Genomic DNA, 15913 nt, shown 5'->3' on the forward strand with positions numbered 1-15913 from the left:
TTTGCCTACTCTTTGTTTCTTGGTCAAACAGACGCAAGGCAACGCATTTCTTCCGGTAGATTTATCCGGACAGCATTTCCAGACGGACACCAATAGAATTGACATCGCCTCGTGATCAATTTTATCGTTTATTAACGTGTACTAATACCTAAAGTTGCATTACAAAAGTATTTCGAAGTGTTTTGTGAAAGTTTATCGTCTACTTTTTTAATTTAAAAAAATTACGTTACGTTAGAAAACGCTATTTTTTTCCGTTGTTCACACAGTGTTCATAGATCGATATCTAGGCTATATATGAACCGATTTAATCGAAAAAAGACCCAAAATGATGTTTATGGGACATCTAGGAGTGCCAAGAAAGAAGCTCGTCAAAGGTAATGAATGTTTTATATTTTATTTCTGCGTTTTGAGTAGCCCCCGGCTATCGCAAAATCTGTCGTTAGGTGACGTTGAAGTATTTTGGGGGATACAAGCTATCAGATAATAGCTTCTCATGCTTTCGCCGAAAAGCATTTTACAAATCTGACTTGGTGGATAGATTCACAACGAGTGTAGCTTTAATTCAGCACATTGTATGTGCATTTTAATGAAAGTTTCAGTTTTATCAAAAACTATAGGTGGCGCACTTGAAATTTCCACTGATTTATGTTCCCACCTCGGAACCACGGCCCTAACATTATACTGTGACCCTTGATTTATTTGGCGTGGGCTACATTCAAACAGTAGCCTGTGTTGAGTTGGGTTAATAAACTGGGAATTCGTCAACTGAATCCTCTGTCTGGATATTTGTTAATTTATGATCTAGCCAGGTCATTACATTCTTGAACTGAATGATTGCATATCATAAAATACAAGCTCATAAGATGTTGATGTATTGTGAGTGATGACTCCAGATTGACAGTATTATTTATATTATGTGACACAGATGGTGATGTGATCCTGGAGAGTCCTGTCCATCCTGTGACTGAAAGAGACCCTGTGACTCTGTGCTGTAAATACCGGACAATCAAATCAAACTTCAAGCCTGATTTCTACAAAAACGGAGTACTCATCAAGAATGAGACCACAGGAGAGATGACCATCCCTACAGTATCCAAGTCAGATGAAGGATTCTATAAGTGTAAATCTGGTGAAGGAGAATCACCAGAGAGCTGGGTGACAGTGAGAGGTGACAAAATGTGTATGATCACAACGAAGTTACCTTTTTATTATCTGTGTTAAAAACGTGATTTAAGTGTTGATGTTAACTTCTTACGTAGTTATTGCACAATAATAACTTGTTATGGCTGGGGGCAGTATTGAGTAGCTTGGATGAATAAGGTGCCCAGAGTAAACTGCCTGCTACTCAGGCCCAGCTGCTAATATATGCATACTATTAGTGGGTTTCGATAGAAAACACTCTGAAGTTTCTAATACTGTTTGAATGATGTCTGTGAGTATAACATAACTCATATGGCAGGCAAAAACCTGAGAAAAAATCCAACCAGGAGGTTTGTAGTTTTTCAACTCATACCCTATCGAATATACAGTGGGATATTGGTCATATTGCACTTCCTAAGGCTTCCACTAGATGTCAACAGTCTTTAGAACCTTGTTTGATGCTTCTACTGTGATGCTTCTACTGTGATACAGGGGGGGAATGAGGGCTCTGAGTCATGGGTCTGGCAGAGTGCCATGAGCTGACCACGCACGTTCACGTGAGAGAGTTGGCTTGCGTTCCATTGCTGTTCTGAAGACAAAGGAATTCTCCGGTTGGAACATCATTGAAGATTTATGTTAAAAACATCCTAAAGATTGATTCTATACTTCGTTTGACATGTTTCTACAAACTGTAATATGACTTTTCGTCCGAACTTTCGCATGGACTTGCCCGCTCGTCATGAGTTTGGATTGTGTACTGAATGCGCGAACAAAAAGGAGGTATTTGCACATAAATGATGAACTTTATGGAACAAATCAAACATTTATTATGGAACTGGGATTCCTGGGAGTAAATTCTGATGAAGATCATCAAAGGTAAGTGAATATTTATAATGCTATTCTGACATCTGACTCCACAACATGGTGGATATCTTCATGGCTTGTTTGGGCTCTGAGCGCTGTCCTCAGATTATAGCATGGTGTGCTTTTTCCGTAAAGTTTTTTTGAAATCTGACACAGCGGTTGCATTAAGGAGAGGTTTATCTAAAGTTCCATGTGTAATAATTGTATCTTTTATCAATGTTTATTATAAGTATTTCTGTAAATTGATGTGGCTCTCTGCAAAATCACTGGATGTTTTGGAAGAAAAACATTACTGAACAACGCGCCAATGTAAACTGAGATTTTTTTATATAAATATGAACTTTATCGAACAAAACATACATGTATTGTGTAACATGAAGTCCTATGAGTGTCATCTGATGAAGATCATCAAAGGTTAGTGATTCATTTTAGCTCTATTTCTGATTATTTCTTACTCCTCTTTGGCTGGAAAAATGGCTGTTTTTCTGTGAATAAGTGCTGACCTAACATAATGATATGTTGTGCTTTCGTCATAAAGCCTTTTTGAGATCGGACAATATGTGGGATTAACAACAAATTTATCTTTAAAATGGTGTAAAACTTGTATGTCTGAGGAATTTTAATTATGAGATTTCTATTGTTTTGAATTTGGCGTCCTGCACTTTCACTGGCTGTTGTCATATTGATCCCGTTAACGGGATCCCAACCATGAGAAGTTTTTAATATAGTTTGCGATTTACAGACCTAGAAAATATGATCTTTTAACTAAATTGTCAAAAGACCGGCCAACCTGCTTTCTTTTCATGCTCTATACTGTAAAACCATATAACCTCTCTGAGTCTGTCATGTTCTCTCTCCAGTCTCGCCAGTCTCATTTAGTAGTTCGATTCCTGTATATATGTTCTACCTCAGTCTGATGGTGTTGTGCTGTTCCCTCTCCAGTCTCTCCAGTTGTATCTCCTGGATCCTCTACACCAGTCCTAGTAGGAGTGGTTGTGGGTCTGCTTGTTGCTGGTGTCCTACTGGTCATTCTCCTGGTCCTGCTCGTGAGATATCAAAACAGCAAAGGTGAGACTTTTACTATGTCTCATTTAATGGAAAATGTATTATTACGTTTGGAACAAAAATGTCTAAATAGAAATAGGTGAAGAAAGTTCAGTACATAACACAACGTGTTTGTCATTACAGGTTCCTGTTTCAACAGAATATTCTGGTGAGTACAGCTGTCTCTCAAGCATATTGATACATAAAGTATAACATCATCTTTGTGCTTCTTATGCTGAGTATCTCTCTCCCTGTAGGCCCCCTCAGCCCCAGAGCACCAACCGTGACCCCCAACAGGACCAAGGATCTGGGTATACACATCAGCAGCATGGTCAGTATCTCATTCCAAACCTCTACCACTCATCTCTATGTAACCTCATACACTGACTCATAAACATGTACTTTTTATAACATCCAGCTTTGGGGTCAAAATTTAAATTCTGGTGAATTCAGAAAGTAAACCAAATTAATTATTCTTCCTGAATTGACTGGAATATAAATGGAACTGACCCCAAGCCTGATAACATGTCCCAAGGCAACCATCCTAACTAACCTGTCTCTCTCTTCTTTGACCAACAGGTGACGCCAACATCTACGATACCATCAATTCCTCAGACAACAATGATAATGGTAGTGTAATGTAATGTTTTTCAGTATGAATGTGTAGTAGTCTGCTGCTCTTCATTTAATATGACATGTAGAGTTTGACTAAGTGGAGGTGTTTGTGTATTATGTCTCAGATGTTACTGGTGCTTCTGCTGCTGGACCAAGTCATGTGACTTGCACCCAGATTCAACTGAAAAAGTTGGACAACAAAAAGAAAGGTGACTCAACTATGACATACATTTATTTAAAAAATGTGCAGTGTGTCCAAGAAGAGTTAAAAGGTGTGGTATATGGCCAATATACCGAGGGCAACGGCTGTTGTTCTTAAGCATGGCGCAATGTGGAGTGCCTGGACACAGCCCTTAGCCGATGTATATTGGCCATATATCACAAACCCCCGAGGTGCCTTATTGCTATTATAAACTGGTTACCAATGTAATTAGAGCAATGTTTTTTCATATCCGTGGTATACGGTCTGATATACTACGGCTGTCAGACAATCAGCATTCGGGGGTTGAACCACCCAGTTTATACATCAAAATCATGCATGCTCTAGAATGCCCTTCAAGCCAATCAGAAATGAGTATTCAACAATGCCACGGTATAATGTTTTGTATAACTGTAAATGTTTTCTGATATTTTATTATCACCCCCTATGAAAACAGCAACGCCACCTGAGGCAGATTCAGTCTATTCTAAAGTAAAGCCATGCACAGCCCTCGGTAAGACTAAGGACTCGATTCAATCCCTATTGCGGAAGTTCAGTGAAAAAGGGGATGAAGGGAATGGTTGCAGTTTAACAGGCTCCTAACCAACTGTGCTATTTTGTGTTTTTTTTCGCATTGTTTGTAACTTATTGTGAACATAATGTTGCTGCTACCGTCTCTTATGACCGAAAATAACTTCTGGATATCAGAAAAGTGATTATTCACCTTGAACTGGATGACGATTTTTTTCGTTAATGAGTCCGATGCGAAGGACATACTCCATTCCATACTATCCTACTTACAGGACAATAAAAACTGTATCTTATGTTTCACCGATTAGTGGCTGAATGACGACACGGATCATTTACAGTTGGCTGGGTTTTCATGCATCGGCAGGACAAAACAGCTACCTCTGTAAAGACAAGGGTGGGGGGAGTGTGTGTCTTTGTGAATAACAGCTGGTGAGCGATGTCCTATATCTATGAAGTCTAGATCACCTTTACGCCACACACAGAGACACATACAAAGCTCTCCTTCGCCCTCCATTTGGCAAATCTGACCATAATTATATTCTCCAGATTAAACTAATGCAAGAAGTACCAGTGATTCGCTCAATTACTTAACTGGTCAGATGACGCGGATGCTACTCTACAGGACTGTTTTGCTAGCACAGACTGGAATATGTTCCGGGAGTCATCCAATGGCATTGAGGAGTATACCACCTGAGTCACCGGCATCATCAATAAGTGCATCAACGTCACATCCACAGCCACCGTACGTACATATCCCATCCAGAAGCCATGGATTACAGGCAACATCTGCACCGAGCTAAAAGCTAGAGCTGCCGCTTTCAAAGAGTGGGAGACAAATCCGGACGCTTAAAAGAAATCCCGCTATGCTCTCAGACTAACCATCAAACAGGCAAAGCATCAATACAGGACTGAGATTGAATCCTACTACACCGGCTCTGACGCTCATTGATTGTGGCAGGGCTTGCAAACTATTATGGACTACAATGGGAAACCCAGCTGCAAGTTTCCCAGATCCACAGATGCCCTTTCCCACCTGGACAAAAGGAACACGTTTGTGAGAATGCTTTCATTGATTACAGCTCAGCATTCAACACCATAGTGCCAACAAAGCTCCTCACTATGCTAAGGACCCCGGGGACTAAACACCTCCCTCTGCAACTGAATCCTGGACTTCCTGATGGACCACCCTCGGGTGGTAACGGGAGGCAACAACCCATCTGCCACACTGATCCTCAAAACGAGGGGCCCCTCAGGGTTGTGTGCTTTGTCCCCTACTGTACTCCCTGTTCACCCAAGAGTGTGTGCTCAAGCATAACTCCTACACCATCATTAAGTTTGCTGACAACACAAGTGGTATGCCTGATCACCGACCTCAATGATAGAATAGAATTACTCCCTATAAGCTGTCTCATCATTGTCGGTGGTCAGGCATATCACTGTTGTGTCATCAGCAAACTTAATTATGGTGTTGGAGGGGGTGGTCCATCAGGAAGTCCAACATCCAGTTGCAGAGGGTGGTGCCAGGACAACAAACTCTCCCTCAACTTGAGCAAGATGAAGGAGATGATCGTGGACTACAGGAAAAGGAGGGCTGAACACATCCCCATTCACATTGACGGGGCTGGAGTGGAGCAGGTTAGGTTAAGAGTTCAAGTTCCTTGGTCCACATCACCAACAAACTATCGTGGTCCAAACACACCAAGACAGTCGTGAAGAGGGCACAACAACACATTTTCCCCCTCAGGAGACTGAAAAGATTTGGCATGGGTCCACAGATCCTCAAAGTTACACAGCTGGACCATCGAGAGCATCCTGACCGTTTGCATCACCGCCTGGTATGGCAACTGCTCGGCATCTGACAGTAAGGCGCTACAGAGGGTAGTGCGTACAGCCCAGTACATCACTGGGGCCGAGCTTCTTGCCATCCAGGACCTATTTACTAGACGGTGTCAGAGGAAGGCCCAAAAAATTGTCAAAGACTCCAGTCACCCAATTCATTGACTGTTCTCTCTGCTACCGCACAGTAAGCAGTACAGGAGAGCCAAGTCTACATCCTAAAGGCTCTTTAACAGCTTCTACCCCAAGCCATAAGACTACTGCACAATTAATCAAAAGTCCACACAGACCTTTATTTTTACACTGCTGCTACTCGCTGTTTATTATCTATACATAGTCACTTTACCTACATGTACAAATGATCTCAACTACCCTGTACCCCCGCACATTGACTCGGTACCCCCTGTGTATAGCCTCGTTATTGTTATTTCATTACGTTACTTTTTAGTACATGTTTTACTTCAGTTTATTTAATAAATATTGTTTTAACTGTTTCTTTAACTGCATTGTTGGTTAAGAGCTTGTGAGTAAGCATTTCACGGTAAGGTCTACACTTGTATTCGGCGCATGTGACATACGATTTCATTTGTAGATGAAGGCTGGACTGGAATCTCTCAAATTCACTACTATGCTCTACACCTACATTACCTCTCTGAGATCTGATGGTATTGTGATGTTTGGGACAAAGAGACAGAATATGCGATTAGCTAATTTCTTAGGTTGTTGACTGTAAATGTCCACTGTCAGCAGGAGCTGGATCTGTTGACGTGACCTATGCTGAGGTTGACCTCCAAAGAAAGGCCAAAGCCAAGAAGAAGAGAGGTAAGACTGAACATCCCTCCCTCCATATTCCCCTTATCAGAACCTCCCATCTCTTTGACCCCATAGTGGATAAATGTATATATTATTCTGAATATAAGAAAATAGGTAAGACTGGACATCTCTCCTTCCATATTCCAACCATCATAATCCTCACTAACCTCGTACAACCATCCAGAAAGTTTTGCAAGTTTCTCTACACTGTAATACAAGGTTAAATCCTCACACCTCTTTGACCCTGTGTTGAATAGCTGTATATTATTCTGTATACACCTGGATATTTTTCTGGATGTTATTCTGTATATAACTGTTTATTATTCTGTTCATTATTCTAGATATTTTCTGTATATAACTCTATATTATTCTGTATATTACTGTGTACTATTCTGATGTGTATCCTCCTACAGAAACACCAAACCCACCAGAGACAGATTCAGTCTATTCTCTAGTGAAGACATACACAGTCCCCGGTAAGACTAAATCAGCAAATCTATTATAGTGTATGAAACTACACTATATCTCTCATATTCGAGTATATCTAAGTATGTCCTGACAAACTGGTGAGAAATGTTTCTGATCGCATGTTACATTTTTATCATCCATGTGACGAATGTTAGATCATAGTGTTGATGTTAACATACGTTTGGATTTGCACTCTCAAAGCAAATATTATTTTGCAACTAAATTGTCTGAAGATACAGGCTGGCCAATTGGGAAGCAGAATATGCATTAAGCTAATTCCATCCTAATTCCATTGTTGACTGGAAATGTCCATTGTCAGGAGCAGCAAGACCTGTTGATGTGACCTATGCTGAGGTTGATCTCCAAAAGAAGAACAAAGCCAAGAAGAAGAGAGGTAAGTCTGGACATCCCTCCCTCATATTCCCCTTATCAGAACCTCATATCTCTTTGACCCCATATTGAATAAATGGATGTTATTCTGTACATTATTCTGGGTATTATTTTCTTCATGATTCTGGATATAACTATTATATTATGCTGATGTTTATCCTCCTACAAAAACAGCAACCCCACCCGAGGCAGATTCAGTCTATTCTCAATTGAAGCCACGGTCATGCCCTGGTAAGAATAATAGCCATTTGTTATTGATACTAAAATGATATAAATATGGAACTAATGTTCTGATATCATATTCTAATGAATCTATTTGAAGTATATCTGTTTTATTTTTAGGGGATTTTTTTACATCATGCAGGTCCTTGAGGGAGATGGAGGGATAAATAACTTTGTGTGTGTAATGAACTTCGTCTGTTGTTTGAAGAGATTTAGACCGAAATGCAGCGTGTAGGTTACTCATGACATCTAATGAAGAAAATGCTGTACATGAAATAACTGAGAATACAAAACAACAAACGAGTCAAACTAATACAGCCTATCTGGTGACTAACACAAAGACAGGTACAATCACCCACGAAATACAACGCGCACTCAAGCTACCTAAATACGGTTCCCAATCCGAGACAACTAGAATCAGCTGACTCCAATTAGGAATCGCCTCAGGCAGCCAAGCCTAACTAGACACACCCCTAATAATACACACTCCCAATTAATACAAACCCAATACGAAATAACAACATAAAAACCCATGTCACACCCTGGCCTACCCAAACATATAACAAAAACACAAGATACAATGACCAAGGCGTGACAGAACCCCCCCCTAAGGTGCGGACTCCGGGACGCACCTCAAGAGCATAGGGAGGGTCCGGGTGGGCGTCTGTCCATGGTGGCGGTTCTGGCTCGGGACGTGGACCCCACTCCATAAAATGTCCTAGTTCCTCCCCTACGCGTCCTAGGATAATCCACCTTCTCTGCCGACCATGGCCTAATAGTCCTCACCCTGATCCCCACATAACTGAGGGGCAGCTCGGGACAGAGGGGCAGCTCGGGACAGAGGGGCAGCTCGGGACAGAGAGGGGCAGCTCGGGACAGAGAGGGGCAGCTCGGGACAGAGAGGGGCAGCTCGGGACAGAGAGGGGCAGCTCGGGACAGAGAGGGGCAGCTCGGTACAGAGAGGGAGCCCGGTACAGAGAGGGAGCTCAGGCAGGTAGTAGGCTCCGGTAAATCCTGGCTGGCTGGTGGACCTGGATGATTAAGGTTGTCTGGCCGATCTAGAAGATCTTGGCAGACTGGCACTTCTGGCGGATCCTGGCAGACTGGCACTTCTGGTGGATCCTGGCAGACTGGTGACGCTGGGCCGACAGGAGACTCCGGCAGCACAGGAGAGGAGAAAGGCTCTGGCTGAGCTGAACAGGCGGGAGACTCCAACAGCACAGGAGAGGAGAAAGGCTCTGGCTGAGCTGAACAGGCGGGAGACTCCAACAGCGCAGGAGAGGAGAACAGCTCTGGCTGCGCTAAACAGGCGAGGCGCACTGGACGCGCTGGGCCGACTGGGAGCACTGGTGGCGCTGGACAGACAGGAGATTCCGGCAGCGCAGGAGAGGAGAAAGGCTCTGGCTGCGCTAAACAGGCGGGAGACTCCGATAGCACAGGAGGGTAGAAAAGCACTGGCTGTGCTGAACAGGCGAGGCGTACTGGAGGCCTGGTGCGTGGTGCTGGAACTGGTGGTACTGGCGCGAGGACACGCACAGGAAGCCTGGTGCGGGGAGCTGCTACCGGAGGACTGGTGTGTAGAGGTGGCTCTGGATAGACCGGACCGTGCAGGCGCACTGGAGCTCTTGAGCACCGAGCCTGCCCAAGCATACCTGGCTTGATGCCCACTCTAGCCCGGCCAATAGGAAGTGCTGGTATGAGTCGCAGCTGGCTCTGCACCCGCACTGGAAACACCGTGCACTCCATAGCATAACACGGTGCCTGCCCGGTCTCTCTAGCCCAATGGTGAGCACAGGGAGTATGCGCAGGTTTCCTACCTGGCATAACTATTCTCCCTTCTAGCTCCCCCCCAATATTTTTTGGGGCTGTTTTTCCGGTTTCCAACTGCGTCGCCGTGCTGCCTCCTCATACATACGCCTCTCCGCTTTAGCTGCCTCTATTTCCTCCTTGGGACGGCGATATTCTCCCGGCTGCTCCCAGGGTCCTTGACCGTCTAATTCCTCCTCCCATGTCCAAATCTCCAAATGATGCATTCTCTCCCATTGCAACTGCTCTTCACGATTAGCCCTGCTAGGCTCAGGTCTGTTTCCTGACTCAGCCACTCTCTCTCTGCGCTTTCCCCTGTTACCTTCAGTTTTCGCTCTGTATAGCAATGCTTTCCTTCTCGATTCCATCCGTGTATAGCCCTCTTCGCATTGCTGTAGGGAATCCCAGGCGGGCTCTTGCACTCGCTCTGGGTTGGCTGCCCACCTGTCGATTTCTTCCCGTCGTATAATCCCTACTTCTGCCGCACGCTGCTCAGTCTGTGAATCGTGGTGGGTGATTCTGTAATGAACTTCGTCTGTTGTTTGAAGAGATTTAGACCGAAATGCAGCGTGTAGGTTACTCATGACATTTAATGAAGAAAATGCTGTACATGAAATAACTGAGAATACAAAACAACAAACGAGTGAAACTAATACAGCCTATCTGGTGACTAACACAAAGACAGGTACAATCACCCACGAAATACAACGCGCACTCAAGCTACCTAAATACGGTTCCCAATCCGAGACAACTAGAATCAGCTGACTCCAATTAGGCTTGGCTGCCTGAGGCGATTCCTAACTAGACACACCCCTAATAATACACACTCCCAATTAATACAAACCCAATACGAAATAACAACATAAAAACCCATGTCACACCCTGGCCTACCCAAACGTATAACAAAAACACAAGATACAATGACCAAGGCGTGACAGTGTGGTGATATGTTACAGGTACTTGAGGGAGATGGAGGGATAAATAACTTTGTGTGGTGATATGTTACAGGTCCTTGAGGGAGATGGAGGGACACATCATCAGAGGAGGAGCAGGAAATACCTGGGAATATAGATTATTCACACATGCGCGCACAGACACACAAGCACACCCACAGATACACACACACAAAGGATTTATATATATATATATCAACAAATATATTTGATTTAATATTGGTTTAACTGTGTATTACTGCAACAGGTTTTGAAACAATGATATGATGTTATGATTATTATCTGTAGCTACAGCAAGTGTATTGAGTTGTTGTGTTGTAAATCTATTGGCATGTATTGTCTTTGGTTTATTACTTCTGTCACTCAGATGATAGAATACTACACTACACAGCCAAAGGTATGTGGACACACATAAGTGGATTCTGCTATTATAGCCACACCCCTTGCTGACGGGTGTATACATTCGAGCACAGTAATGCGATCTCCAAAGACAAACATTGGCAGTAGAATGGCCGGTACTGATGAACTGTCACTTTCACAGTAGAACCGTTATTGGATGCCACCTTTTAAACAACTCCGTTTTTTACAATTTCTGCCCTCGTCAACTGCAAGTGCTGTTATTGGGAAGTGGAAACGTCTAGGAGCAACAACTGCTCGGCCGCGAAGTGGTAGGCCACACGAGCTCACAAAAGCAAAGTCAGCACAAGAACTGCTAGTCGGGAACTTCATGAAATGGGTTTCTATGGATGAGCAGTCGCACACAAGCTTAAGATCACCATGCACAATGCCAAGCATTAGCTGCAGTGGTGTAAAGCTCGCCACAATTGAACTCTGGAACATTGGAAATGTGTTCTCTGGAGTGATGAATCACGCTTCACCATCTGGGAGTCAGAAAGACGATTCTGGGTATTGCGGATGCAGGAGAACACTACCTGTCCCTATGCATCATAGTGAAACTGTAAAGTTTGGTGGGGAAGGAATAATGGTGTGGGGCTGTTTTTCATGGTTCGGGCTAGGCCCCTCAGTTCCTGTGAAAGGAAATCTTAACGCTACAGGATACAATGACACTCTATACAAATCTGTGCTTCAACTTTGTGGCAATAGTTTGGGGAAGGCCCTTTCCTGTTTCAGCATGACAATGCGCCCGTGCACAAAGCGAGATCTACCGAAGTGGTTTGTCGAGATTGTTGTGGAGGAATTTAACTGGCCTGCACAGAGCCCTGACCTCAACCTCATTGAACACCTTTGGAATGATTTGGAACGCCGACTGCGAGCCAGACCTAATCGCCCAACATCATTGTCCTACCTCACTAATGCTCTTGTGGCTGAATGGAAGCAATTCCCCACAGCAATTTTCCAACATCTAGTGGAAAGATATCCCATTAAAGTGGAGGCTATTATAGTAGCAAAAGGGGGGACCAACTCCAAATTAATGCCCTTGATTTTGGAATTAGATGGTTGACGAGCAAGTGTTCTCATACTTTTGGCCATATTGTGTATATACTGAACAAGAATATAAAACACAACATGTAAAGTGTTGGTCCCACGTTTCATGAGCTGAAATGTTTCATACACACAAAAAGATTTTTCTCCAAAATGTTTTGGGAAAATGTGTTTACATCCCTGTTAGTGAACATATCTCCTTTGCCAAGATAATCCGTATACCTGACAGCATGATCATTACACAGGTGGTGCTTGTGCTGGGGACAGTAAAATACTACTCTAAACTGTGCTGTTTTGTAACACAACACTATTGTAAGGGATCTCGTCCTCCTCTTCTGAGGAGGATAAGCGAGAAGGATCGGAGGACCAAAACGCAGCGTGGTAAGTGTCCATGATGTTTATTTTAAAACATAAACTGAACACTACGAAATACAAAACAATAAACGTGAAATGAACAAAACAGTTCCGTGTGACGACAAACACTGACACGGAAGAGAAACACCCACCACCAGAGGACCAGGCAGCGTGGTAACGGGCAGCAGCAGGAGAGGCAGCGATATTTGGAGAACTGGACTTGGGAGGAGATTCTGGACGGCAAAGGACCCTGGGCACAGCCAGGGGAATATCGCCGCTCCAAAGCAGAGCCGGGGGCGAATAGAGAGGCGGGGAAGTGTTTTTGTAACGAGTGTCGTCGTAGGTGGAAGGAGGTGAGGACCAAAGCACAGCGTGTTAAGAGTTCATGATGAAGTTTAATTAAAACTCAGGACACTAAACAATAAATGACAACGTGAATTTACCAAACCGAAACAGTACCGTATGGCCCAAACACTCACACGGAAACAAACACCCACAAACCAAAAGTGAAACCTAGGCTACCTAAAGTATGATTTTCAATCAGAGACAACTAACGACACCTGCCTCTGATTGAGAACCATACTAGGCCGAACACAAAAACCAACACAGAAAAACAAACAGACTGCCCACCCCAACTCACTCCCTGACCATACAAAAACAAAGAATAAAATAACAGAACTATGGTCGGAACGTGACAACAATGCCATAGATGTCTCAAGTTTTGAGGGAGCGTGTAATTGCCATGCTGACTGCAGGAATGTCCACCTGAGCTGTTGCTAGATAATTTAATGTTTATTTTTCCACCATAAGCCACCTCCAACGTTGTTTCAGAGAACCGTCTTCACAACTACGTGTAACCACGTCAGCCCAGGACTTCCACATCCGGCTTCTTCACCTGTGGGATGGTCTGAGACAAGCCACCCGGACACCTGATGAAACTCTGGGTTTCCACCAAAAAATGTGTCAGAAGCTGTCTTAGGGAAACGTAACTGTTTGCTCGTCGTCTTCACCAGGGTCTTGAACTGACTGCTCTTTGGTGTTGTAACGGACTTCAGAGGGCAATGCTCACCTTCGATGGCACGCTGAAGTGCTCTTCACAGATGAATAACGGTTAAAACTGTATTGGGTATGGCATCCTGTTTGTGAGCGGTTTGCTTTTGTCAACGTTGTGAACAGAGTGCCCCATGGTGGCAGTGTTTTTAATTGTATATTAATTATTGTTTTTTACATACATTTATTTAACTAGGCAAGTCAGTTAAGAACAAATTCAAATTTACAATGAAAGCCTAGGAACCGTGGGTTAACTGCCTTGTTCCGGGGCGTAATGAGTAGCCTTTCGGTTACTGGCCCAACACTCTAACTGTTATGGTAGGGGCAGGCATAATCTATGGACAACTAACACAATTTCATTTTTTATTGGCAATTTGAGATCCTGAGACCCATTGTATGCCATTAATCCGCCCCCTTCACCTCATGTTTCAGCATGATAATGCATCCTATGTCTCAAGGATCTGTACACATTTCCTGGAAGCTGAAAATGTCCCAGTTCTTCCATGGCCTGCATACTCACCAGACATGTCAGCCATTGAGCTTTCTTTGGGATATTCTGGAACGACATCTACAACAGTGTGTTCCAGTTCCTGCCAGTATCCAGCAACTTCACACAGCCATTGAAGAGGAGTGGGACAACATTCCACAGGCCACAATCAACAGCCTGATCAACACTGCCGCGCTGTATGAGGCAAATTGTGGTCCCACCCGATACTGACTGCTTTTCTGATCCATGCCCCTACATTTTTAAAAAGTATCTGTGACCAACAGATGCATATCTGCATTCCCAGTCGTTAGGGCCTAATGAATTTATTAAATACATTGACTAATTTACATGAACTGTAACTCAGTAAAATCTTTGAAATGGTTGCATGTTCAGTTTATATTTTAATTCACTGTATTAGTATATACATTTCACAGAATATTAGAATTATACACTTTTTTTAAAGACTACTTTTACAATATATTTGCTCTTGTATTTCACTTTTTTTTCAATCATCCACAAGAGGGGATGAATGCACAAGTAAACGGTTATAGTCAACTCATCCATACAACCGTCTTTCAGCCTTCCTTTCAGCCTAAAATAGTTTTTGAGCTCCCCAATGTGTGAGTTCAAGGGACAATCTGTGATTGGTACATACACTTTGGGAATCTTGAAGAATATAACCTGCAAATGCCTCGTGAGATTAGTTGCTGTTGCTGTCTTTTTTTTTTTTTTTTTTTTTTGATGTTATAAACATTTTTTTTTTTAAGAGATTAGTTGCCAATAGAGATTTTCATTCATTTTTAAATAAAGGTGTTGAAATGGACATTTCCTCTGTTTTATGAAGTATTTCTGAAAACACCTAGACAAAATAGAATGTTTCAGTGCTCAGTGTCCACTTTCACAGTATGTGAGAAACACCTCAAAACAAAGAGATCACGAAAGGGATCAATAGGGGACATTCACTACAGTATATTAATTGTCATGAATTAACCCAAAAAATATAAAATAATTTTACAGTACAATTTCCAGTTTTACTCTTCCCATCCAGTAATAAATATGTTTGTCATACATTCGAACACAATGAAATGTCAGTGACAAAAACATATTTGATCATGACTAAATGCATGGGATGTAAGGCTATGTGGTATTTACAGGCCCAGCTCTAAGGGGGTTTCTAAAAGACCAGGAACAATTCAGCTTCATGGCTTATCCTTGAAAACCAGTTACTGGTTATAGTTTTTGATTGAATACTGTCTTCCTCATTGAGTCTCTGGTCTGTGGGAGTGACCTCACAACAGCTCTGCCTCTGATGTGTACTGTAGGTAGGATTCTAGCTCGCTGTAGTTACAGTGTGTATTCATTTCATAACAGCACCTGTCAATTTTACTCTATTTGTGGGTGATACTGACAGTTGTGGAAATCTGTTTTCATTGAATCTATTTATATAACTGGTGACAGTGACTCTATTCTCATTTTTACATACTGTCTCTGCAGTCTGTTGTCCAAGGCAGGTAAATGATGTGGTGAGGTGTAGTAATATAAGGTATTACTCGCCTCCCTGCGGACCTGGCATCCTTTCACTCCCTCCTCTCTACATTTTCCTCTTCGGTCTCTGCTGCTAAAGCCACTTTCTACCACTCTAAATTCCAAGCATCTGCCTCTAACCCTAGGAAGCTCTTTGCCACCTTCGCCTCCCTC

At 43.0% G+C, this 15913-nt stretch overlaps 1 protein-coding gene across 7 annotated transcripts in view; it reads left to right on the forward strand.

The window, feature by feature from the left end:
- LOC124008792 (titin-like) overlaps positions 1-11217 on the forward strand; it is a 34106-nt gene extending 22889 nt beyond the window's left edge. Inside the window, exons 16-26 of one of the 7 annotated variants that reach the window (XM_046320345.1) lie at positions 926-1180; positions 2947-3072; positions 3193-3217; positions 3306-3379; positions 3628-3678; positions 3789-3872; positions 6977-7051; positions 7456-7518; positions 7836-7904; positions 8075-8131; positions 10937-11217. In XM_046320345.1, the coding sequence (XP_046176301.1) occupies positions 926-1180; positions 2947-3072; positions 3193-3217; positions 3306-3379; positions 3628-3678; positions 3789-3872; positions 6977-7051; positions 7456-7518; positions 7836-7904; positions 8075-8131; positions 10937-10944 (887 nt within the window). In that variant the 3' untranslated portion in view covers positions 10945-11217. Of the gene's footprint in view, positions 1-925; positions 1181-2946; positions 3073-3192; positions 3218-3305; positions 3380-3627; positions 3679-3788; positions 3873-6976; positions 7052-7455; positions 7519-7829; positions 7905-8074; positions 8132-8264; positions 8287-10936 lie in introns of those variants that run through there. The other 6 variants (XM_046320346.1, XM_046320342.1, XM_046320343.1 and 3 more) reach the window with 6 other exon arrangements.
- The last annotated feature ends 4696 nt before the right edge of the window (positions 11218-15913 follow it).

Source organism: Oncorhynchus gorbuscha, linkage group LG21 (genome assembly GCF_021184085.1).
Source record: "Oncorhynchus gorbuscha isolate QuinsamMale2020 ecotype Even-year linkage group LG21, OgorEven_v1.0, whole genome shotgun sequence".
In the NCBI taxonomy this organism is placed as follows: Eukaryota; Metazoa; Chordata; class Actinopteri; order Salmoniformes; family Salmonidae; genus Oncorhynchus; species Oncorhynchus gorbuscha.